General features: G+C 40.0%; 1 protein-coding gene across 1 annotated transcript in view; it reads left to right on the top strand.

The window, feature by feature from the left end:
* Nucleotides 1–1497: 1497 nt before the first annotated feature.
* Nucleotides 1498–27380, top strand: part of PLOD2 (procollagen-lysine,2-oxoglutarate 5-dioxygenase 2) — a gene marked incomplete at its 5' end in the record, with an annotated part of 57267 nt that continues 31384 nt past the window's right edge. The window contains 3 exons of the mRNA XM_083363543.1: nucleotides 1498–1618; nucleotides 19837–19928; nucleotides 22907–23043. Coding sequence (XP_083219669.1) covers nucleotides 1498–1618; nucleotides 19837–19928; nucleotides 22907–23043 — 350 coding nt within the window. The remainder of the gene's footprint in view (nucleotides 1619–19836; nucleotides 19929–22906; nucleotides 23044–27380) is intronic.

Below are 27380 nucleotides of genomic sequence, written 5' to 3' on the forward strand. Positions count from 1 at the left end.
AGTAGTATATCTGATGGTCATCTGAATTAAATTCACCCATTCCTGTCCATTTTAGTTCGCTGATACCTAAGATGTCGATGTCTAGTCTTGTCATCTGTTGTTTGACCACGTCCAGCTTTCCTTGATTCATGGATCTTACATTCCAGGTTCCTATGGAGAAAGAATCTTTACAGCATCGGACTTTCCTTTCACCACCAGACATATCCACAGCTGAGCGTCCTTTCGGCTTTGGCCCAGTCGCTTCATTCTTTCTGGCGCTACTAGTACTAGCCCTCTGCTCTTCCCCAGTAGCATATTGGACGCCTTCCAACCTGAGGGGCTCATCTTCCAGCGTCATATTGTTTTGCCTTTTGGTACTGTCCATAGGGTTTTCATGGCAAAGATGCTGGAGTGGTTTGCCATTTCCTTCTCCAGTGGATCACGTTTTGTCAGAACTCTCTGCTATGACCTGTCCGTCTTGGGTGGCCCTGCATGGCATAGCTCATAGCTTCATTGAATTACACAAGCCCCTTCGCCACGACAAGGCAGTAATCCATGAAGGGGTGGAGAGAACTAGGCAAGTGTAATCTAAGGAAGACAAGGAAGCAAATTCTGGGAGTTGAAATCCATTCATCTTAAAATTGTTAAGGTTGGGAAACGCTATCGGTAACCAAGTTGCCAAAAAGTAACATAAACAGAAAAATAGGCTACATCACCCCACGGTTGCCAAGTCAAGAGTCCCAACAATCCCTTCTTCTTTTTCCAATTGCACGGAATTGGAAAAAAAGAAGAAAAAAAAAAGCTCTGGCATAAGCAAGCGGCTCGACGTCTATTGAACCAGCATTTAGAGTTTGGGCAACGGCTTCACGTCTCTACTGAGCATGTGCGCATATTTCACGCATGCTCATTTGGGCCCACTAGATGTTCTCTTCGTCCCGGCTCTGTGAAGTGCAAAAATAAAATAAATAAAATAAATGGGGCGTTGGGGGAGGGGGAGAAAAGGCTGGATGCAAGAGGAAAGATACGCTCCCCGCCCGCCCGCCCGACCTCGCCGCGAGCCAATAGCTGGATCTCGCAGCTCCTTCTCCAGAAGCTCCGATTTCGCTCCGCTCAGGTCTCCCTGCTGCCTCTCCCCTCCCACTCCCGCCTGGCGTTATAAAAGCAATAGCGATCCTCAGGCGTGCCCTTCGCCTACTGCCCTGTGACGAGGACCGAAGGGAGGACCAGAAGATAGGGGCAATCCCTCCATCCGTGCATTTGACCAACTCAGTCGGAAGGGTCCTCCCTCCTGCCTCTCCTCCTTCCAAGTGAACCAGTGGAATCTTCAAGTCCCATCTCCTCTCCCGCGTGGAAACTTTTCCCCGAGGCCATTCTTTTCGGGAGTTCGGATGGCAGCCCCCCAGGCTTGGTATTAAGAGGAAAAAGCAAGGCGAGGCTCTTCGAAAGGATTCCCTTTCAGCGAACGAGCGAAGTGAAGGGAGAGACTCAGCCGCTGATTTTGCTGGCTGGTTTACCGGAATGCGGAACGTGGCGATGAGGATCGCTGTACCCCTCGCCCTCGTCTTGGGTTTAGTCCTCCATCTCTTCCCTCCGGTCCAACCCGCTGAGCCCGAATCCCATCAGTCGCCCCTTCCTGCAGGTAACTAACCTTGTCGCGCTTGTTCTAGTTCTAAGCTTTACGCGCGCGCCAGGCCTTCACTGATTACAGTTTATATGTAAGCCATGCCTGTTACAGAAGGCGAGAGTGTTCCTTCCCTGCCCTAGGCACTTTCCATTATCAGGCTGATTTATAAGAGGATGATTAATTTCTAGGAGACGGGACTTCGTTTCTTTTCTAAGAAATGCTCGCTTCTGTTTGAGCGAGATGAAATTAAGTCCACCTTATACTATCAGCAGCCCCATGAATGGATAAGCTGCTGATGTCCCTTTGAAAGGACAGAAGGGAGGGGATCCCAGATCTTGCCAAAGTTGCTTTTAAAAGATGTTGCTTTTGCACCTTTTGTGGAGTTTAATTTCTGGTTTTGTCAAAGAAACAGTTTCAAATCATTTCTCCTCCTTGTATTCAAGAGACCAAAGTCTTGTGGCCGCTCTCTTCCCTTGTAATGATGATCCAGGGTTTCATCATTACTATTTCCCCCTCTTTCTTCTTGCTTCCCCATTTATGTACAATCTAAATAACTGGCAAATGCTCACCTAGATACAAATTGAAACAGAAGTGTTATTTGTTAATGACTGGTTTCTAAAGACATATATTTGGGATGGAGGTCGTTAAAAAGAGACATTAATTAAAGCACCTTTCCAATATTGAACTGTAACACACACCCTTCTGTATCAGAGAGAAATGTGTTCTGAAATTTTGAGGGTTTTTTTTTAAATGGAATTCTCTTTGTGTCTGGGAGGAAAATTTAAAAGAAGTGAATGGAGAAGACCAAATGAGAGGTTCTTTTCTTTCATAAAGAAGTTTATTTCAGGAACCTCAGATTTTAACGATATTTTATCAGGGAAGACTTTGTAGTTGTTTCTAACCCCCCACCCCGAAAATAAATAAAAAACGCAAGGGTATCTTAGAAACAAAATTAAAGTGAAGCAGAAGTCATTGTTCTTCAAAGAGAGGAGGTCCTGGAAGGCATTAAGGGGGTGGGGTGGGGGTGGGTAGGATTGTAACTTGTCAAATGCACTTAAATGGCTGTTGGGAAGAATTTATTTTCACTCTGATGATTCCAGTTTCAGAACCCGAGTAGCAAACATAGAAATCCAGTTCCAAGCTAAGAGAGAAATTCTTTCTTTTTCTTAGGCAAAAAAGGAAATGCTGCTTTCTTGGCGTCATTTCATTTACTAACAGATTTGGCCTGAGGAGGAAGGTTGGGGAAAATAATTTATTCAACATAGTAACTGTTATTTTTATATCCTACTGTTCCCCCAGCCAGTTTTCTCAAAATGAGATGAATTTATACCCTAGTCTTGCTCATATTCTGTTTCTTGGATCTTATAAAGTGCTTGTTCAGAAGAGCTGGAAAGCAGTAAGAAATTCAATCCCCAATGTGTAAAGCAGAAGAATAAAAACATGCAGCAAACCTGTTCAAAGAAAAGCACTTAAGACTGTCATTCAACTGTGATAATGGGTTTAAAACACACATTTTGTTTGCCATGTTTTTTGCTTGGATCTTGAGTTAAATCAGACTTTTTCGTACATGTATTTTGCCTTGAAAATCCATCATATTATCTGATCGCCATCCCTGCAAGAAACTTATATACACATAACTTTAGAAGATAAAAGCTAATACAAACCAATATAAAGTAAGGAAAAGAACAGAAATCAATATGAGACCTAAAAATGAAATAGAAAAATATTCTAGTATATTAACTATTTATTTTTGCCTAAATTCTTTTAACTTCCATATTAATATTTCAATTTCCTTTAAAGGATCTTCCAGAACCAATACCAAGAGAATTTATTACATTTTCCAGGGTCTTGGGGTAGATTTTAAGTAGCAAACAACTACTGAAGAGAATGCTTTATTTTTTTTCATAATATGCTTAAAGTAAGTTGTTTTATTTCATATACAGAACAGGAAATTACCTTAAGATTGAAGGCTGTAGTAGACACACTTTCTTGACCATAAATCCTATAGATGTTGATGACTTGCACTGAGGGATATTCATATTCCAATTTAGACTTACAGGAGACTGCAGGGCTATCATCATGAAATATACAGCTTTGACTCTACAACGTGACAATGTGTTTTATCCTGTTGTTGCAGCATGGCATGAAGGTATTATTTTGACATATTTTTAGTTTTTTCTCCAAGCAGCCAGATCTCTTACTCATCTAACTACTTTGAGGCAGTTTTCTGTATGACCTTTTAACATTTTACTATCAGATGTTAGTATCTTTTAACATGTTACTATCATAATATTGGAAAGAGACTAATTCTGTCTTTTGGTTCAGAGGAAATTAATATTCTGATTCACGTTCTGTTGCATTGTTCATTTTGTTGAGCTATCCCTATCACTCCTTTTTGTTGAACGGGCCAGGTTGATCTATTTTGATTCTTTTTTAATTGGTGACATAGCTATAGATGTTATTATACTTCGTATGGCCAAGTTTCGTGGTGTGGCTTGTTGAGCTTGTTCAATGAGAAATTGGGTTCATTTTGAGCTACTCAGGTTCTGAGTTTATCTACATCTTACTGACATTTTTTTCCTACCAGTGTTTTTCTTTTGGATTGATCAATGATAAAGATCTGACTGATTGACTGACAGGTTGTTGTTGACACAATGCAACATATGATAGTAATTCCAAAAGGACAAATTAGCTTTCTTTTTTGCCAGATAGTGGACAGGCAAAGCAAAACCAAAATATTCAGGTACATTTCTTTTTGTTGGTTTGTTCATTTGAAGGTTACAAAAAGTTAACTCACAAACCGCCCCACAATGAAAAGATGACGGACTACACTGAGTCAGCAAGTAACAGTGGCTCTGTCTAGACTGGAGCAGACATGAAGAAAGGAGAAAGATGTACAGTTGCCAGGAATGAAGTAAAATATACAGCAATTATGAGAGACAGCAAGAAAGTAGAAAAAGAAAGCATATCTTAGATTTGGAGAGGAAAACATAGATTGGGATATGGATTCCTCAGTGCTGGATTAAGTCCAACCATAAGAATATACTGCTTGCCTAGAATGCAAGAGGGCATTTGTTGGGCATCTGAGGTATGATGTGTTTGCAGATCACAGTTGAGTGTTCTGCTAGGCAGAATCATATTAGTCATAGAAAGACTTCACAGTAGTACAAGCCCCTCACTATGGCCAATTGGTTGAAAACAGTGATCAGCATAGTAAATGAAGAAAAGTTCAAATGATGTTTTCCTGGCAGTTCTGCAGCTCCCCTAAAGAAGAGGAAGGCATCTTCTGTTCCACTTAAGATTTGGGGGCAGTGGGGATATTAGTGATGCAAAATCACTAATTTTGCACAAGAATTTCAAGGATTTTTAAGATAGGAATTTCCATCTTTCCAATTTTGAAGGAGTTTTGTTGTCTTCTACTTTTACTGTACCAAGTCATATTTTTGTAAGACTATGTTTATGAGTTTCCTTTCTTAGAATGATGGGGAATAATGAAAATCACTGCTGTTGATTTTCATCAATGCATGACCAGATTTTGGAGAAATCTCAAAACTGCATAAAAAGAGGAAAGGGTTGAAACCCTAGGGCTAGTGGTTGTCCACTTATTAAATCTTTCCGTCCTTCAGCTTCATCAGTTGATCTAGTGGAAAAAAAATGGGAGGGGGAGAGAGCTGCCAGTTCTGCTTTGAGTGGGAAAAGCTGAAAGGATCATGGATAGATAGAACAATGTCTCTTTCATACATCTAGTCCTTGTACCCATAAGAGTAACTATTGAATAAGAGTAAATAATAGTGACTGTTAACTTGTTGCTAAACTTGTAATCAACATGTATGCTACATTTGCTAAAATGCACCACCAGAAATAGCGCTTATAAAGGACACATGCACTGTGGAGCATAACCCAAATTTATTGGCTGCTCAAGTCCTGACATACTAGTTATAATTCAGGTTCCTGTCAAAACAAATTATTCTGCTGGATGCTTTTTTTTAATGCCCTCCTGATTCTCAGAGTCAGAATAAATGAACTTGTATAGCACATGTTTCTCTTATTTAAAAAATCCCCCAAACTATAATAAATGTGGCTCGTGTTAGGAAGAGATGTGTAGCACGAAACAATTACTTGGGAACTTTAATGCAAATAAGGAAGCGTAGAGTGCAACAGTTTTAATGTGTAGCTTTATCTTGTGACATTTATTTCATCTACAGTTTCTTAAAAGTAATTGGAACACAGCAATAAAATAATTCACTTCAGACAAGTAAACTGTATGGTTGATAATAAACCACAACTATATGCAAGCATATCACTATGCTTCTTTGCTTCGTTATTTTTTATAAATGTTAATTTCTTGGTTTAGCAATATTGTATGGAATTTGAAAACTGATTTGTATTCTCTATAAAATGTTCACAGCACTTCTAAAAGTTTTGTGTATCATGTGGCTTTGTTAATATATAATAAAATGCAATATATATTACTGGGGTGAAGTAGAGGAAGTGATACACATAGGAGGTCAAGTATCATGGAAGGGCAGTAGCCACGTCTGCTCAAAAAGTCAACAAATTGGATACTGGATAGTAATTTAAAATATTCTCTGTGTTTTCATATTTGCCTGCTGCTATTTAAACAGCTGGCCTAATAAAAAGAGTGTTTAAGGACAAGAAGCTTTCTCTAAACTTTCCTCACTTTGTATAACTGAAGCCAGTTGCTAACCGTTTCCTGAAATGCTTAGTCACTGAGCAATATGAAATGTGTGTGTGTGTGTGTGTGTGTGTATACACACACACATACATGCATACATACATGCATACATATACATGTATACACAAACACATACATACACATACACAAACCATTTGGGAACATAAAATACAGTATGCAATGGAATAAGAAAATATAGTATGGGAAAGTGTTGCTTTTTATTACTTATATATCAATATGCCATATCATTGTTCAGTTCAATGATATAAAACATGAATTGGTTCAGCTCATCACAAGCTCTGAAATAATTATAAATCTAGAAAGATGATCAGAAAAATACATTGATTTGGCTGTTTGTAGGTACACACCATTTTCTTATTTTTTAAAAAAAAATATGTACATTTTTGCATATAGGGACATTTCTAAAATGTACATTTTGCTTTAATGCAGATAAGATTATTTTCCTATTTATATTTTTAAAATCAAAGAAACAACAATTAAGGAGGTTGGAGAAATGCAATAGTGCTCTGTCTCTACTTAAAATGGATTACTTTTCAAAATAAATTTTATTAAAGGTTTTACAAGGAATATAAAAATTAACACAAACTAATACAAAGTGTAAGGAAGGATGGAAGACAGGAAGGAAAGAGAAGCTTCTGATTTTTGTCACAGCAAATAAAAATACAATTACCAAATTCTCTCTTACCCTATAATTACAAAGAAGCTCACTTTTTTCTATTATCAATTTTTTTTTCTAATCATCAAAACCACAGTCAAAAGTGCATTTTTCCGTTCATACAATAAGCCTATAAGGAGCTTCCAATTAGCCATAAATGTAGATATTGTTGGCCATAAATGCAGACATTTTCTACTTTAGACGGATTTATTGGATGAAATTTGGAGCAGAAAATGGAATTGCTTCTGACCAAGTGGCATTTTTGATAAAATCACTGATGGTCTTCTCTTTCTAACTAGTTTATTCTGCTTTGTACTGCCGTAAATTCAAGAACTTGGACTATCCATTGGCAATGAGTCTTATTACAGTGGTTATGAGAGAAAGGTTTTTTGGTCTCACAGTTCTTGTGTTTGTCAGGAAACCTATGATACACACAGTTTGGATCAAATCTGTCCCTCCTACTCATTATTTTAATATATTGGAAATAATACTGAAATCCCTGACTACATATTTAATTCTACATTCTTGACATTGGGAAAGTATTGTCACTCAGCAGAAAGATACATACCTTGTTAATAGTGGAAAATTTGTCTGTTTCTCATAGTTGTCAGTAGCTTGATGAATGGATCAGATCTTCCTCCATAGACAACCTTGTTTCATCTCTGTGTTATTTTTGTGATTTTATGAATGTGGGCATTGAAAGCACAAAGGGTTATGAAAACACATGCTTGGCTCTTGCACATATGGATTTATTCAGTTCAATTAGAGGGAGGATGTACATGCCTATTATGTGGACTCCAAATTGCCAGCTTCTAAGTAATTGCAGTTTTCATTTGAGCACTGGAGTTTATTTATTTTTCTTTAACTCCACACATTTACATGCCTGAGAGAGGAAAGGTCTGTCTCCTTTGACAAAGACACATTGACCTTCTGAGTTCAGTTGTTTATCTCAAGAGTTGGACACACCTTTTTATAATAGTAACTGGTCAGTGCCAACAACCTTGGATATTTTTTATTCCAATTAGATAGATCTCGCACATATTTATGCCAGTACTGGTATGTGTGTAGGATTTGGGCCAGTATTAAAAACCATGACTTTTATAAACTATGTTCATTAGTGCAGATTTTTAAAATTTATTTTATGAACAGGAATTTACTTTATAGAAGAGCCAGGCAATCATTTGAAGTGGGTGGAGGAGGGAGCAAAGTTGTGCGGGAAATGGACTGAGTAGTATATATGGCCAGGATTATTCCACAGAGCAGATGTTACCGTGGAGAAGACACACTCATTTGTACTCTAAACTGTGGCTAGTAGAGTAGGATGAGGAGGCTGGCCGCTCAAATACATTTTTTAAAATAAAAGTGTAAGTCCTCTTCAAAACAAGTTTGACTTCTTTCAGTTTTATGGACACAGTAATAAATAGAATGGGGTAAGAAGTAGAAGAAAGCAAATATTAACTTTAGATTAATTTTTGAATTATGGATCGCATGCTGAGAAAACAGGATTAGTCAAAGTGCATTTAACATTGGTAATCATTCCTACTGTACCTTATAATACTGGCTAAAGCAGACATGTCAAACCCAAGGCCCGGGGGCCAGATCCGGCCCGCGAAGTGGTTTCATGCGGCCCGCGAAGCCATCCTGGAAACAGTGAGGGAATGGCCCCCACTGCCTTGGCCCTGGCCCAGAGACCCTCCTTCTGCCAGAGACCCTCAGATCTGTCCCACTCCTGCCCAGGTCCCCATAGGCACCCTTGATGCGAACGATGTAGAGCTGGCCACGCCCACCCAGTAGGCCATACGCACTCTAGCCACGCCCACCCAGTAGGCCACGCCCACCCTGGCCATACCCACCTGGCCCCTTGAGGGCAACCGCCGTGCTGATGCGGCCCTCAATGAAATTGAGTTTGACACCCCTGGGCTAAAATATCTAACTTCATAACATTATCTCTTACTGTCCTGAGTTTGAATAACATCTGCAGATGCAGATATTTTATGGTATTCTGATTATCAAATGTAAATGTGATGTGTTATGGAAACCATCCCAGAACAACAGATTTAAATCCATACCTTTCACAACTGAAAATCCTCTGTACATATTGGACAAATTGCTGGGCTTTGTGTATGCCTCTTTCATTCAGACTTCTTTAAGCCCAGATTCCCCCAAAAATGTTTCTTCCTTGCCAAATAGCTTGGTTGTGTATAACCACAGTGCCTGGATGACATGTCATTTGGGATAGTGGGCAGGAGGAAGAGTAGGAATGAGAAATGTATAAATCCCGTTACTCTTTGTGAACTGGCTGGGCACTAGAAATACATTTGAATATTATGTTAATACTGTAATTTGCAGTTTACACTGTGTGCCAGTAAGTGCTACTCAAATGGGCAAGTAGGTTATCAGTGTATGTTTCAGGAAATCTCTTCTTTGCTCTGCTGATTCTTTTAAAATTGTTGTGACTCAGGGCCAGCCTGTGGGCCCGACAGCCGGGTCCGATGTATCGGAGGACTCAGATGTGGGGGAGGAGGGAAACGAACCGGCTGATGATGATTTGGAGACTTTGCAGAGTCCTCAGCCGGAAACCTCTTCTCAGCTGTGTGAGCCCGAGAGTGCGGAGGATGATGACCCACAGCTGGCCCTGTTCAAGGACGCCCGACGCAGGAGGCAGACGAGCAGGGACAAACAAAGGAAGGCTATGGGACTCCTCGGGAGGAGGCACAGGGAGACCACGCCCTGAGCTCTCTATAAAAGAAGTGTTTGGGGAGGGGCTAGTTGCTGAAAGCAACTTTTTCTTTGAGAAGTCAAGCTCTTGTATTTTTGTAACAGTGTAATTAAAACTTGGCAGAAGCCTTTTGATCTTGGACGCTTTCCAGACTCTTCCTTTGATTAGGGGTGCGAGAAGAGGGCTGGTTTAGAACAGTTTGCTTTCAGCCACCCACCCCTTAATACTACGATGGAGCAGCTTCTTGCCGAGAATGTCCAGCTCAACCAGCAACTCACCTTGCTGGCCACTCAGGTGGCACAACTGCAGGCTCAGGTACATGCTGCCCCCCCACCCAGGAGGAAATGTCAGATAGCTATGCCGGATAAATTCGCTGGTAATCCAGAACTGTTTCCTGCCTTCCTGGGACAATGCCAGCTTTATATCAGCGTGAAAGCAGCTGATTTCCCCACTGACCGAGATAAGGTGGGATTCGTGTTGAGCCTTCTGTCGGGAGATGCAGCTCGTTGGGGCACGCCTCTGTTGGCACAGCCTAGCCCTTTGTTGGATAACTTTGGGGGGTTTTGTGACCATATGCGCCTCATGTACGAGGACCCGATTAAGGCACAGACGGCCACCCGACGCCTGAAAGCTTTGAGGCAGGGTCAGCGCCCTCTACAGGCCTATATCAGCGATTTCCGGCTGCTTAGCCAGGATTCCGCCTGGAATGAGGCTGCGCTCGTGGATGCCTTTCAGGATGGCTTGTCAGAGGAGATGTTGGATGAGCTGGCCCGCGTGGACATTCCCTCAGACCTGAATGGGCTGATCCATCTTTGTCTGCGGATCGATGCCCGGCTGCAGCAGCGTAAGAGTCGCCGTGCCACCCCACAGACCCCTGCCGCCCCTGTTGTGCGTGAGCCCCCGGTCCAGAGGGAGGAGCCAATGGAGCTGGGTGCCGCCAGGTCCCGTCTATCGGTGACGGAAATGGACAGACGACGATCGGAGGGGTTGTGTTTTTACTGTGGGGACCCTGGACATTTGGCTGCTTCTTGCCCGAAGAAGCGTCAGCGGGCGTCAGTGACCAAGCCTGCCCTGAGAAAGTCCCCTGCTTTGTTATCGGGAAACGGCCCGAGCCCGATCTAGACGGTGTGAAAGATCGGGCGACCCACAACATCCACTCCGAGCGACGCCGTTCCAACGGTGCCTGTGAACCTCCACGGCATTTGATTTTGGAGGCACGTCTGATCCTCCCTGGCAAGTCAGAGGGGATTCCAGTCCATGCCTTAATTGACTCTGGGGCTACCACTAACTTTATGGATTCGGCCTTTGTGGCCAAATGGGCTGTTCCCCAGTGTCCAGTGGATCCGCCCATGCTTGTGGAGACCATCGATGGTCGAGTGCTCCTGTCCGGGCCTATCACGGCCGCCACGCAACCCGTGTGTATGGCCATCAGTACCCATGTGGAGGCCATTCAGTTCTACGTCACTTCGGATCTGCACTTCCCCGTGGTCTTGGGACTGGCGTGGCTCCGGGCGCATGATCCACAGATCTATTGGTCTCAGAACTTGGTCACCTTCCCAAGTTTGCAGTGCGTGGACCACACCCGCCATATCTGTGCCGGCCAGGTGGAGGGTTCCTCAGGGGTTTCCTTGCCTCCCGAACTGTCCGACTTTGCTGACGTGTTCAGCGAGTCAGAGGCGGACCAATTACCCCCGCACAGGCCCTACGACTGCTCCATTGACCTAGTCCCTGATGCGCCTCTCCCAGTGGGGCGTTTGTACTCCATGTCGGAGCCCGAGTTGGCTGCATTGCGGGACTTCCTGACGAAGAACTTGGCTCGTGGTTTCATCCGGCCCTCGTCCTCGCCAGTGTCTGCGCCCGTGCTCTTCGTCAAAAAGAAGTCGGGCGAGTTACGGCTTTGCTGTGACTACCGGAAACTCAACGCTATCACGGTGCGTAACCGCTACCCGCTGCCCCTCATCCCCGAGCTCTTGGACCGACTCCGGGAGGCTAAGATCTTCACGAAACTGGACCTGCGTGGAGCTTACAACCTCGTCAGGGTTCGGCCGGGTGATGAGTGGAAGACGGCGTTTGGTACTCGCTATGGACATTTCGAGTACACGGTGATGCCGTTTGGCCTGACCAACGCCCCCGCTGTGTTTCAGCATTTTATGAATGACGTCTTTCGGGATCTGTTGGACCAGTTTGTTGTGATTTACCTGGACGACATCCTGATTTACTCCCCGTCGCGTGAAGCGCATCATCAGCATCTCCGTCAGGTCCTGCAGCGCCTCCGGAATCATCGGCTGTTTGCCAAGTTGGAGAAGTGCCAGTTCTACCAGGTGACCATTGATTTCCTGGGTCACCGCATTTCTCCTGAGGGCATCGCCATGGAACCGAGTAAAGTTGAGTCATTGCAGAGTTGGCAACCCCCGCGTCGCGTGAAGGATATTCAGCGACTTCTTGGATTTGCCAACTACTATCGGACATTCATCCCTGGCTTTGCTGCCTTGACAGCCCCCCTCACCCGGCTCCTGCAGAAGAAGACTCGGTTCCAGTGGAACGCCCCCGAACAACAGGCGTTCCAAGCTCTGAAGGACGCCTTCATGAAGGAGCCCATCTTGAAGCATCCTGACCCGCAACGGCCATTTGTCGTGGAGGCGGACGCCTCCGACATTGCCATTGGGGCCGTGTTACTTCAGGCAGCGACGCCCAACGGTACCCTTTTCCCTTGCGCGTATCACTCACGGAAATTGAATCCCTCGGAGCGCAACTATACCATCTGGGAGAAGGAGCTGCTGGCCATCAAGGCGGCGTTCGAGGCTTGGAGGCATCATCTGGAGGGGGCGCGGCATCAAATCGAGGTCCGGACGGACCACAAGAATCTGGAAAGCCTGCAGACCGCTCGGAATTTGAACCAACGCCAGATCCGGTGGTCCCTCTTCTTTGCGAGGTTTGACTTCCGGGTGCGGTACATACCAAGCGGGCACAACCAGAGAGCGGATGCTCTGTCCAGGAAGCCCGAGTACACCCGAGTGGAAGACAAGCTTCCGCCCAGGACCGTGATCCCCGTCGAGTCTTTTGCTGCGGTGCGGGAGCCGGTGGATATACGGGCTCGGATCCGGGAGGCGCAGCAGCAGGAGGCGTGGGTGGCTCAGCGGAAGGAAGAGGTGGGGCCAGATTCGCCTTGGTCGGTCACGGATGGACTCCTGTATTATCGTGACCGGCTCTATGTTCCAGGAGGGCCACTCAGGGGACTCGTCCTCAGCCAATGTCATGATAACCCGGCTGCGGGGCATTTTGGCCTGTTCAAGACTCTGAACCTGGTCTCCCGTACATTCTGGTGGCCCCGAGTCCGACACGATGTCCAGTCTTATGTCACCTCCTGCGTCCCATGCAGGCAGGCCAAGTCAGCGACAGGGGCCCCGCCTGGTTTACTGCAGCCTTTGCCAACGCCCAAGAGACCCTGGGGGGCTGTGTCCATGGACTTTCTGACGGATCTACCCCCATCCTCCGGCTTCACGACAGTGTTTGTGGTGGTGGACATGTTGACCAAGATGGCGCACTTCATCCCCTGTCGCGGCTTACCGTCAGCTCGCGCCACTAGTCGCATGTTCATCCAACAGGTGTTCCGGCTGCACGGCCTTCCCGATAGAGTCGTCTCCGATAGGGGGGCCCAGTTTACAGCCCGCTTCTGGCAGGAGTTGATGCGGGCGTTGGACATTAAGGTTTGCCTCTCGTCCGCGCATCATCCTCAGACCGACGGGGGTACCGAGAAGGTCATCGGCATTTTGGAGCAGTATCTGCGCTGCTACGTTAACCTGCAGCAGGACAATTGGGTGGACTATTTGGCCATAGCCGAGTTTGCCTTTAACAACTCGCAGCACACCTCCACGCAGATGACACCGTTCTTGGCCAATGTGGGTTATCACCCTCGGTTTTTCCCCCTTTCTCCCGTGGACTCACCGGAGCCGGCAGCGAACGAATTCATGGCGGAGTTACAGGCGATCCATCGGTTGGTGCGACGGCAGCTGGAGAAGGCCAAGGCCGACTACAAGAGGTTCGCCGATCGGTCGAGAAGGGATACGCCTCCATTATCGGTGGGGGATCGGGTCTGGCTGTCCACCAGGAACCTACCATCCACTCGGCCGGCGAGGAAGCTGGACCACCGTTACCTTGGACCGTTCCCAGTCGAGGCCGTCATCAACCCGGTCGCCTATCGTTTAACTCTGCCACGTTCCCTGCGCGTGCACCCCGTCTTCCATCGGTCCTTGTTGGTCCCCGAACAACCGGCTTGTCCACTTCGCCAAGCGGAACCTCCCCCATCAGGACCTCGTGATGGCGACAGCACCCCCGAGTACGAGGTCGCCAGCATCAGGGATTCCCGCTGGCTGAAAGGTCGCTTCCAGTACCTGATCGAGTGGAAAGGGTACGGGCCGGAGGACTTCACATGGGAAGACGCGACCGCCGTTCATGCCCCTGCGTTGGTGACTGCTTTTCACGAACAGTTCCCATCCCGACCGCATCCGGATCGGCAGACCCGGGGGAAGGGCCCTGCGGTGCGGGATAGTGTTGTGACTCAGGGCCAGCCTGTGGGCCCGACAGCCGGGTCCGATGTATCGGAGGACTCAGATGTGGGGGAGGAGGGAAACGAACCGGCTGATGATGATTTGGAGACTTTGCAGAGTCCTCAGCCGGGAACCTCTTCTCAGCTGTGTGAGCCCGAGAGTGCGGAGGATGATGACCCACAGCTGGCCCTGTTCAAGGACGCCCGACGCAGGAGGCAGACGAGCAGGGACAAACAAAGGAAGGCTATGGGACTCCTCGGGAGGAGGCACAGGGAGACCACGCCCTGAGCTCTCTATAAAAGAAGTGTTTGGGGAGGGGCTAGTTGCTGAAAGCAACTTTTTCTTTGAGAAGTCAAGCTCTTGTATTTTTGTAACAGTGTAATTAAAACTTGGCAGAAGCCTTTTGATCTTGGACGCTTTCCAGACTCTTCCTTTGATTAGGGGTGCGAGAAGAGGGCTGGTTTAGAACAAAAATCTTTAATTTCAATGTAAAACTATAGTAATATCAGCTATCCACATATTTAATATAAATAAAAATGTTTCATGCCTTAAAATCAGTGGCGGGATTCAGCCAGTTTGTACCACTTTGGCAGAACCAGTAGCTAATTTTTTGTTGCCAGGCCCAGAATGGACTTCTGCAAGCGGCATCCATACAGAGAACCGATTGTTCACTGGTTGAATCCCACCCCTGCTTAAAATATCAGAACTATTTGGTTGAGTCTGGCCAAGGTCCATCTTAACTAAGCATTTTGATGTTACCCCAGATACTTAGGGGTATTTAAAAGCAGGAGGTAACTTTCCCAATCCTTTTCCTTCAGTTGGTACTTGGAGTTATATTGTCCTCAACCTGATGATCTCTTTTATTTCAGGCATGCATTTTCTCCTGTGAAAGCTAAAAATGCATGAAAGGTGCATGGTGCTAACATTTATAAATCTTTACTTTGAAAAGAATTGTCAGTTAGGTAAAGGATGCAGAGATCTCTTTTGTTTTTGAAGAAGTCAAATTTGGCTCAAAGCAGGTCTTCAAGTTGATGTAATAATTTACAATCAACTTGCATAAACTATAAAAACAATCCTTTATAAAGGTCTAAAAAGAAAGCATATGTTAGCTACATGTTAGCTACACTAAATTAAGATTTATAATGCAATGCAGTCCTATAGCTTGTATTTTCAAAGTGTCCATTAAGTTTCTGTTTAATCCCACATTTGGAAAATAAAATAACTTTAGTGAATTATTGAAAAAGACAGTGACAGAACTGAAATCTTGACTTGATTACAGAACTTTAGGATGTAAAAAAGAAGTTCCATATATGGCCATAGATTAAATATAATGTAAATCTGATGAAGACTTTGCAATTATTGTAAGAAGAATGTTAATTTCTTGTAGGAAATATTTTTTCTTGATCAAACAAAACAGCCCAGCATTTGATTTTCAATATGGAAAATGTGGTCTTTCTGAATTACTGCATAAGTAGCATGTTATCCAGGCAAGAAATGGTGAGCTGAAGTGAAGCCAACAACCACAGCAAAATGAATTGCTAGCGAGAAGACCACCTCTTGCGACCATCTAATACAGATTGCCTACAAGTGCTCCAGACAGCTGCTCCTCACAAGAAGAGAGGAAAGTGAAAAAAATAGCCTAAGACTTCTGATGGGTTTGAAATAATGGGAAAATGCTTTTGTTTTGATTTCCCTTAAAAAAAAGGATGAGAATTTAAAGGTTGAACACTTAGAGGGAACCAGAATGAAGTAAAAACTAGAGAAGCTTAGTCTGACCTACTAATATAGAAAGAAGCAAAGTATTTTAACATTCTCATATTGAAGGATATGTTTCAATAAAGGACCCAGAAGTTAATTTTAAAAGTGTCTGCCTTTGTAGATAGAATTGCATTTAAAAGAAGTTATGGAAGAGGAACAAGTTTATTTCTGACAAGATTGAGTTTAACTTAGAAATGACAAACTACAAGAACGATACAGAAAAAGATGCTAAATTGGAATTATATGACTTCTATAATTTTTCTATATTTGATTGACAAAAAAAATCTTAAAGCCTTAAAGAATTTTGAGAGAACAAAAAATAAAAAGAAACCAGGACATTATTTGAAAAAGCTCTCTTTCAAGTTCAAAGGTCAAGATTGTTAAAAGGAAAAGAAACAAATATAATGTTGCTTTATTTGACCAAGGTTGAAGTAGATATGTTGTTATCTCTTGTAGCCCTAGTATAGTTTTGCTTATTAGGCCTGAACAATGAGGCTTTTATTTATTTTATTTATTTCTATCTCACCTTTATTAATTTTATAAACAACTCATGGCAGCGAACATACCTAATACATCTTCCTCTTGCCATTTTCCCCACAACAATCCTGTGAAGTGAGTTGGGTTAAGAGAGTGATTGCTTCAAGGTGACCCAGCTGGCTTTGGTGCCTAAGGCGAGACTAAAACTCACAGTCTCCTGGTTTAACCATTTTTAACCAAACTGATTTTTAAAGGATTTATTTATAGATATGAGGCAGGATATGGGAAGAAGAAATCATTAGTTATATTTTAAGAAAAGATACTAAAATGATGAAGGGTGAAATTATTCATTTATATATGTCTTTTTCCTTTGCTATTATTTTTTCTTTTCTGTTTTTTGCATTTTTTCTTTTATCCATTTTTATTTCATAATTTAGTTTGTATTAATTTTTTATCTATTTAATTATAACCCTTCATAACCTTTACTAAAATTACTATTAAAATTGCTATTGAGTACATGACTTAGATGGATAAAAAATAAACTTGTAGGAACATAATCCATATCTGCATTTGTAAATAGTTCATGGGAAAAGTGTTATAGACACGTGGCTGTTGAGTACAGTTATATAGGACAGCCTGTCTTGGTAGCTTCTAGCCTTCATTGTGCTGCACTTCCTATCATCTCCAAACAGCATGATGGGACTTAGAATCCAATATAACAGAAGGTCAAAATAATGGATAAAGTTGATATAGAATGTTCTTGGTCAAACTGTTTATGTAGCTTTTCAAGAGAATGCCTACTTTTAGCACCTTGCTCTCACATTTTTGTGAAATTAGCCATATTTTAACTTGTGTTTGTACCAATGGGGATCTTGCTCAATTTCAGTTCCCAATAATTTCAGCCAATATGGACAATTGTGAAAAAAGCTAAGGGTACATCTAAAGAAAGAAATAAGTCCCTCTCCTTGGGATGACTAGCAATGTTAAAAAATACTGTTCCTTAACTAATTGATGCCTAATTTTAGGACAGGATTTATACATACAATAATCTTAGCCTGTTAACCCATACTTATTGAAAATGGACTTTATACTTGTCCAAAGACCAATTTAAGTAAATGGTTTATTAGTATTACTTAAGTCATAAAACGACAATATACTAGAATTCTGAATGTATTTAATATTAGCTGTGTGCTAAACATTTTTCTGAATCCTCTAGTTTATAACAATGAAAAGAAAATAAATCCACCAAAATGTTTAAAGAAATTCTGAAACACCTTGAGAATAACATAGAAAAATAAAACCTTTTTGCAGAGTAAGAATGTTTCCAATAAAGTAGAAAATAGATTTTCGTTCATCGTTTCAAGTAGTATAGAGTATATTGCCTTTCCAGAATTTACCCTCAGAGGTTTGCTGACCAAGTTATATGCAAGGCAATAGAATTTTATCCAAATGATTGAATTTTAAATTCCTGTTGAAATTGATTCTTTTTTGCCTCTCAACCTTCACTAAGAGTTAATAAATCCTAACATATAATCACTGTTTTGTCACTCCCAGAGGGTGGCTTCATAAATTGCAAAAGCTGAAGTTTGCTTAATCATAATTTGGTGAACAAATCATAGTAGCCAGGGTCACACATGGTTCTAAACAAAACCAAGCAACCACATTAATGCTTGATGCAACATATGATTAAATTAATTTCATATAGGAGAATGCTGTTTGTTTATTTAGCAGTTTTTGTTGCCTTTCAAAATACAGAGTTTGCAAGTTGACACATACAAATAAAAGAAATTAAATTAACCCTTTTCACACAATGAGCAGTATAAACTTAAAATGCAGTCATGCTTGCATTTTTTAAAAAAAAGTTGAAATGTAATAGCTATTAATCAAGTCACAAGAAGAAACTTAGTAACTATAAACTGACATTATTTTTAGCTTCAGAAGTCCTGATGAACAAGTAAGATCTTCATAGTTGAATTTAATATATGGCCAGATAGTCTTTCCTGCTTTATTGCTTGTAATCCTAAAAATCCACATCATGGTTTTTTTCTGAAGTTGTGTGTGCGTTCCAAATTTTATATATATATATATATATATATATATATATATATATATATATATATATATATATATATATAAAAGAACAGCATCTCTTTAAAGCAACCATATCTTTTTTTACATGTCCATGTAAGTGAAAAAAAAAATGCTTCATTTATTTGACTCCTTAAAGCAGACTAGTTTTTCTGTTTTTTTTTCAGATTTGAGTAGAAACAAGAGGAAAGATATGGTGCTTTAAAAAGCAGCACGTCTATTCCTGTGCACTTTTGACACATAAACAGACCTATTACTTTAATTATTATTAGATTTTTATCCTCACTTTATCACTTTAAAGTAGCTGAAGGGGGACAAATCAGTGGTGGGATTCAGCTGGTTTGCAACAGTTCAGCAGAACCAATACCTAACTTTTTGTTGAGTTTGGTGAACCGGTTAGAATAAATCTGTGAAGCACGTCACACTGGTGACACTGAGGCCACGAGGCGTGTCATGCTGGTAATGACGTCAAAGTGATGCATGTCGTGCCGGTGATAATGTCAGTGTGATATACATTGTCAGTGATGATGACAATGCAGTGATGATGAATATGCGAGGCATGTAACACTGGTGATGACGACTAACAGAACCAGTTAAAATTATTTGAATTCCACCACTAGGACAAATGTACCAAGTATTCCTTCTTCCTGCTGTTTTTCCCACAACCACCCACTCAGCTAGGCTGGGCTAAGAATGAAATAGAAAGGAATAAAACTAAAAGCAGTATAGATAAATATTAATTTATAAATTTCTCTGTGTGGTATTCTGACTGGAATAGAATATTTGCAAACATTTAGACAATTTTGCTATGAAGTGATTAGGAGAAAGGGATGTTCATATGGTTACAGAAAGCACATCTCTTATTTGTATCTCACACTTGGAGCCCTTTGCTTCTTAATTCCTGAGAAAGGAGAATATTTGGAAGACTATTGGTAAGATAAAACAGGAGTAAGCAGGTTTTTGGCCTGCAAGGGGATTATGATGATTTAGTTAGAATCTAGTGTAAATCTTAAGACCATGAATTTATTTACAATACCAGAAATGAATTGAATTTATAGTCCCTCCAAACAAAAGCCATACATACAATATATCAAAGTTTCATTATTTCCACAATGTTATTCAAAATGGAATGGAAGTAATTAAGGTGAAATGAAGATTTATTTATTGCATGAGATGTTGATGAGTTTGGGCAGCTTCACAGTTGTTCCTTATTTTTCAGCTATCTTATTTCATCAGTCAGGAACAAATGTCTTCTCTTTTTTCCTTCACTAGATAAGCTTTTAATTCTAACTATCGCAACCAAAGAAACAGATGGCTTCCACCGATTTATGCAATCAGCAGATCACTTCAACTACACAGTAAAGGTATTGTGTGCCATTTCATGATGTTGTAGACAATTTCCACTCTGTGGACGAACATATATGAGGCATTTATGAATTAGGTTATACTATGCTGAAATAAAAATCGAATGAAATCAGAAAATCTTTCTGTTGCCATGTCCTGCATGTGTTTGCCAGCTCAATAATATTCCCTCCTATAGCACTTTGTTAGTGTTGCCTAGCTCTTAATCTTTCAAATGCAGCCTTTTACTCATTTTAGGAGACAGTTTCATAGAGTTATAGACTGAAACGCTGGCAAGATTTTTAACAGTCTGTAAATATTACCTCTTTGGGTTTCCACTCAATTATCTTCATGGTGCTTGCATCTGTTATGATTCAAAAATATCCCCTTTTATTCCATAATTTCATATTAACAATATCACCCTTTCCCTTTTCAGTACAATTTATTTTTATTTTGATGATTTTATTCTGGCTCCTAGATTCAGTGAGATACTTGTTTTTCTGATTTAATCAATATGAATACACAGATAATGGTGTCTTTAGTTTTAGCACCATCATTTAAAAGTGAATTCAGGATATAATCTATGATGTATCAGATTTCCTTTGATCTAAGACAAAAACTTTTTATCCAATTAGTATTGAGGAGATACTGAAAATTTGGAGTTGAAACTGGATTGTGTTTTGTGTTATGTTGCCAGTAAACTCTTCTTTATGAACAGCCTAGGCCTTAGGCACATGTTTTGAAATTGTATGCTTAAAAGACTGCAAACACAGTTATGGTTTAGCAACTTTAAAATAAGCAACAACTGATCAAGTGGAAGATGGATATACATGTGCCACTTATTTTCACATTGTATCTCTTTAAAAAGGAGAAAATATAACATTTAAGAATAAAAGAACACAGTTCATCTGTGCAAAGAAAAATTGATTCACCTAATATATTTAGATTCTATTGACTGTTTTGTAGCTAGTTTATAAGGTCTTAAAAACAACCAAATTTACTTTTCATACCAATCTAAATACTGATTGGAAATCTGGACATCAGGTATGAGCTTTCTCCCATTTTTCTAGTTTATCATAAGTTACCAGCTTGAGAAATAAAGCTTTGTAATCTCTATTAAAAGGACTAAGGAAGACAGAAAGACCATGTTTGTTCTAATGTTTTGTAGCTTTCAAAACATTGATTCCTGCTCAATTGTTTTGAACTTCCCAACCAGCTACTTCAGTAAATATCAGATCATGTAAACTCAGTAACATTTTGCAGCTTAGTATTATGAAAGTACTTTAGCTACAATAGTGTAAAAGCATATTTAGGCTTTTAGGCATTAGTGTAATGGAAAGAGATAGAAGTAAAGCACTAGAAGCTTTTCCTGATTTGCACAGTTTTTCCTGATTTGCACAGAAAGGAGCAGTTTTCCTCAGTCTACCCTTACTTTTAGTTCTTCTAATATTTTAATTCCAAGCGTATGTGGTAAAAGTTAGTGAATATCAATCAGTTCTTTTAACACAAGTGGAGTCAGGGGTCAACTATTCTTTTCTTAAAAGAAAGAAAAAGAAAAGTTAAAGTGAAGCCTATTATGTATATATACATTCTTTCAAATATCACAGACATGCCAAACACAAGACCCGGGGGCCGGATCCGGCCTGCGAAGTGGTTTCATGTGGCCCACAAAGCCATCCTGGAAACAGTGAGGGAATGGCCCCCACTGCCTTGGCCCTGGCCCAGAGACCCTCCTTCTGCCAGAGACCCTCAGATCTGTCCCACTCCTGCCCAGGCCCCCATAGGCACCCTTGATGCGAATGATGTAGAGCTGGCCATGCCCACACAGTAGGCCATACACACTCTAGCCACACCCACCCAGTAGGCCATGCCCACCCTGGCCATACCCACCCGGCCCCTGAGGGCAACCGCAATGCTGATGTGGCCCTCAATGAAATTGAGTTTGACACTCCTGAAATATCATGTCTTCTAAAGTTAATCCGTATTAAGTCAGCATTTCACTACTCATAAACCACTGACACCAGTTATCAAATATGAGATAATATTCTTAACCCTATAGTAACTCCCCCCATTTTTTCTTTCACATGAAGTTACAAACAGCATTATCTTAGTGCAAGGGCAAGCGAGTTTACAACTCTTAGAATAGAATAGAATTTTTGTAGGCAAATATTTTGTGACCTGGGCAGATGGTCACTGTAAACAGAATGATGGTACAGAATGGATAAGGGTAGGAGTGTAAGTTTCTTAGATCTGGAGAAAGGAAATTGGAGATTATTTTATTATTATTTTTCCAAGTTGGTAAGCTTTCTTATTCAGCTAGACCTTGACTTTTGACCACAAATGAGCCCAACATTTCCATTGCTAAGCAAGGCAATGTTCCCTAAGAAGGTTGCAAATGATAATTCAAGGCCTTGGAATGCTGTAAATACATGCTGGATGTCAACCATGTAAAGTCTGATAATGTGACTTTGGGAATGCTGGAATGATCCTAAGTGTAAGAAGTGGTCCTAAGTCAGTTTTTGTCTGAATTCCATTCAAAATAGTGAATATATATATTATGTATGTGTGTATATATATACATACTGTATATACACACATACATAACAATCAAGATCACTCCACTTTCAAAACTGGACCCACAGTAGATGTCGCTATTAATAGTAAAATAAATAAATAAATTGAATCTGTTGTTCACAACTTAAAAATGGCTATGAGAAATGTAAAAATTAGGTTTGGGTAGAAATACTGTATACTTTCTGTCACCTGATTCAGTTTGAAAAACAGTGTGAAATTTATCTTGATTGATTTCAACACATTCAATCTTTGGCAGGTTTAGGAAAGATCCCTTTGTAAAAATCTGAAGCAGAACTGGATAAAAACAAGAGCAGCTATGGATCTGACCCAGCCCAGTTGTCCGTGTTCCTGTTAACTACTGAAATGATGGTAACATATTTTTAATAAAAAAACCAGAAAATAAAAACAATGTTATTTCTTTTTTTAGGTCTTAGGCAAAGGTGAAAAGTGGAAAGGAAGAGAGGGACCAAATTCTATTGGTGGAGGTCAGAAAGTACGTCTGTTAAAATCTGCATTGGAGACGTATGCTGATCAAGAAGATTTGGTGGTTATGTATGTGGACTGGTAAGAAGAATTCCTTGTTTTGGGCTTCACATTCTAGTCATTTGGAAAGTCATAATATTGTTAGTTTTGTTGCATCATGTTGGATCTTTTCCGATGCACAAGTCTTTCTTGAGGAACAGAGATAGAATCTGTTTTCTATGTCCAGCTTTTTTTTCCCTAGTGGACTTAGAGATGTAAAACATTTTCAAAGACTATTGCAGTTATATTCTTGACGATGTCAAAGAGGTTATTATGCATAGAAACTGTAGCTATATAATAGCAACTTGCCAACCTTCTGAAATGGAAAATCAGATGCTGAGTCATGAACCTTGATACTACGTTTCTTTCTGCTTTGGAAATATTTCCTATAAATATAAAACAAAAAGGATTATATCTCTGGATCAGACAAGCGTTTTAACATTTGTCATTGATATTGTAAGAAATGCAAAGTGTGTTTAATTTCCAGAGATGTAGTGGGGCATTTAAGTATCCCACTTTGCCTTTGTTTTGTTAAAAAAATATTTGTTTATAATAATTTTTTACTTTTAGAGAAGTTAAATGGTCATCACACAGTTAACCTCTGGACTAATTAAAAAGCAGTAATTAGAACAAATTAACAAAAGCAATCTGGCTATCCCAACATATCCCCCCCCCCTTTTTTTTTTTTGCCTGACTGCTTTAACAAATAGTCTGGATGATTTTTTTTCTGGGACAGAGAAAGGGTAGAAGAAGCCAGCAGAACAACATTAGGTCATTCTGCTTTGTGGTGAAGAAAATGCTGTCTGGAAAGCTGTGCTCTTGGTTGCATCTGGATCATGTCACTGGCTTAACATTTCTACTTTCAGCTTTGGAAAGAGGGAAAATGTAGGTCTGAGCCAGCTACCACTTTCCTGTCTGTGTGTCACCTTTTCCTTCTTTTGCATTGTTCTTTATCTCAGTCTCTGGTTTGCTGAACTTGCCCAGAGGGCTGTTTGTAGCATCAACCAGACAGCTTTTGGAAAAAGAAGAAATCCCAAAGCAAAGTTCTTTTCTTTCATCCTTCTGCCAAAAGTTGGGGAAAGTGTGAAGTGATTTTTTTTAGAAACCTACTAGGTAACTACGGTATATATATTAAAAAAAAAAGATTTGGCCCGTATTTGGGCTGGCAAGGTGTTCAAAACATTCAAGACTATATGTGTGTGTGTGTGTGTGTGTGTGTATGTGTGTATGTGTATGTATATGTATATGTATACGTATATGTATATGTATATGTATATGTATAATTTCCCTCCCGCATATTCTTACCATCCTCTTAGAACATGAAAAGAATCTGTTTTCTTTTCCTTTTGTAAAACAGCACCTCTTTGTCTGGTACCATCCTCGACTCCAAATAGGATTAGTAGCTTTTAAAAGATAAAACTCCTCAAGTCAAGCTCAACCTCTGAAGACTGAATCATGTGCTTTTCTGGGAAGGATTACCGAAGTAATTCACCGTTACCATTTACCATGGATTTTCACTTATTTGTTTATCAAATTTCTAATCTAGGTTCATTATATGCCCTTCTACAAGAGTCATAGCTTGTTAATAGGTATTGCAAACCTGCTCTTTTCAATTAGTGTAAGTCATCAACTTTTAATAATCTTAAATGTCTTTATTTTCCAATTCTAAGTTTTTGGATGTTATATTTTCTATTACGTAATATACCATATTTGATACCCTGCTTCTGGTTTATTTAAGTGTTGTACTTTGTTACTGTTGCAAATTTAACACTCTACTGTAAAATTCCCCACAACCTTTGATACAATTAATTGTTGCTATATTTTCTGACAATAGTAGAGCATCCATTTAACCCTTAAGTATATTTGCTTGCTATGATTAAAAGCATGCATGCTAGTCAGAATTTTTTTGGAGAAATGGAGACGTGTAGCCACCCAGCATCTTGTGACTGTAATTTATGTTCACGATGCACAACGATGCACAAGGACGTATACATTTCCCTTCCATGAGGTCTGTTGCATCTTATTCTGTAACATTTATGTATCATGACAGAAAGGTATACCAATGCTTCACACAAAAGTTTTCATGAATAAATTCTTTAGAATGAAAGGTATTGTTTTTTAAAAGTTGTTGAGAACAAAAGTAAGGAGAATAGAATTGAGCCTGGGGGAATTTTCTGGAATTATTTCTTAATTAATTAGATTTATATGGCCAGCCATTCACTCTCAGTGACTTTGGGCAGCTTACAAACAATATAACATTAGATAAATCAATGAGCATTCTGCAGAAAGCTCCAGTGGAATTTATACATTTATCACATTTCTCCACCATCGATCTTACCTATGGGACTCTGAGCAGTTATTGGAATGTTTTTGGCAACAGGAAAGAGAAATAATATTGGGATTACTTTTTTTAAAGGCACAAATAAATAAGTTCATGATGGCCATAGAAAGACTGTGAATTTAGGTCTCTATTGATTTTATTATTATGTAGAAGACACATATCTGTTCATTCACAATTAGGATAAACCTTGGGTTGTTGTATGGATAGTTAATGCAGTAACTAATAAATTTTAACCAGAAAGCATATTTTTTTAGTTGATCATTGCTATGATTTCCTTTGCTGATTAAAAACCATGGAAGGGATGAATTAGCTACCTTTTTTATTTTTATTTTAAATTAAAAAAAAACTTTTTTAAAAAATAAAATTAATGAGCAAAATAATGGCTGCATTTTTGTCATATATTTCAGGTTGTAAAGGGCTTATGAAATTTTCTTGTAAGTTTAAACTTGAACTCTAGAGATTATTACTGATCCTGACAGATAGATAGTGGAAATCCCATTTATACCATGAGGTGAAGAAATGTTTTGACATTCTGAAAAGAAACCATATCATCTATTTTCTCTCTCTCTCTCTCTCTCTCTCTCTCTCTCTCTCTCTGTCTCTCTCTCTCTCTCTCTCTCTCTCTCCCCCCTCTCCCTCTCCCTCTCCCTCTCCCTCTCCCTCTCTCTCTCTCTCTCACACACACACCACCACCACCACCATCATCATCATTTATCTAGAATTAGTCATGAAGATCTTTCTTAAGGAATATAAATAAAATGTTTAAATATCTTATTCTAAAAGATGGAGTAATATGAAATTATATTATTTATATAATATAATATATTTATATAATTTGGAATATTATGTTGAATGCTATACCTTTTCATTTTCATTTATAGTAATTCCTGTAGTAATTCCACACACACACCACCATCATCATCATTTATCTAGAATTAGTCATGAAGTTCTTTCCTAGGGAATATAAATAAAATGTTTAAATATCTTATTCTAAAAAATGGAATAATATGTAATTATATTATTTATATAATATAATTTATATAATTTGAATATTATGGAAAGTGCTATACCTTTTCATTTTGATTTGTAGTGATTCCTGGAAAAGCACTACTTTAGCAATAATTTTTCCAACAATATACATTGAACTAGGTGTCCAGGCATAGAATACCATAGGCATTCTTTAAAGTCCCCCCCCCGAAATATATATCCAGATGTGAATTGAGTTTCTGCAAAGTAATACATGTTTTAAATAGTAACATCTGTGAGATGCATCAGTTTGTGCTGAAAGCTTAAGCCCTATTCAGTCCTTAGAGAACAGAATTTATTCCAAGTATTAAGTGAAACTCTCAAAGTTTTCCATAGTTGTCATTAAGTTGAGGGTTTAATATGAGAAGTTGAATTATGAAATTAATTAAGAATAATAATATTAACTCTTAAAATGAAGTGGATGTTAATGAAATGTAAATTAATGGAAACCTAGGGGTTGTATTTAGCCTGCCCACTTTTTGAACTGAAGGTTCTGACATGCTGTTCAAAAGTTCAGACCACAGCATGAAACACTTCTTACTCCTGAATTATAGGAAACATTTCTCATCTTTGGAATATAGATAAAACTATAGGACCATTTTAGTTGTACATATTAGGCCTCCTACCCTATATATATATGCAAATACTGGGGATTGCATTAGAAAACCTCAAGATCTCCTCCAACCGTATTATTCTATTACTTTGTTAAAATGACTTTAAATTCTATTCTAAGTTGTTGATAAAAGTAAAATACCGGGAACATTTCTTTCCTCACTAATATGCCGAAGGACCCATCTTCTCTTAATGTCCAAATAAGTTTACATTCTCCTTTTATCTTAATTACTAGGAATATATTATAGTAAGTGTAAACACAAAACTGGAAATAGCTAAATGAATCATAGAGCAATTTCTCAAGCAGGCTTTTTCAGGGAAAGAGGGAGTCAGCAAACTTAATCCTGGGCAGTTTTGTAGTGGTTATAATTAAGTTTTTTTTTATACTTTAGGTATGTAT

This window comes from Vipera ursinii (genome assembly GCF_947247035.1).
Source record: "Vipera ursinii genome assembly, chromosome: 5".
NCBI classification, from domain to species: domain Eukaryota; kingdom Metazoa; phylum Chordata; class Lepidosauria; order Squamata; family Viperidae; genus Vipera; species Vipera ursinii.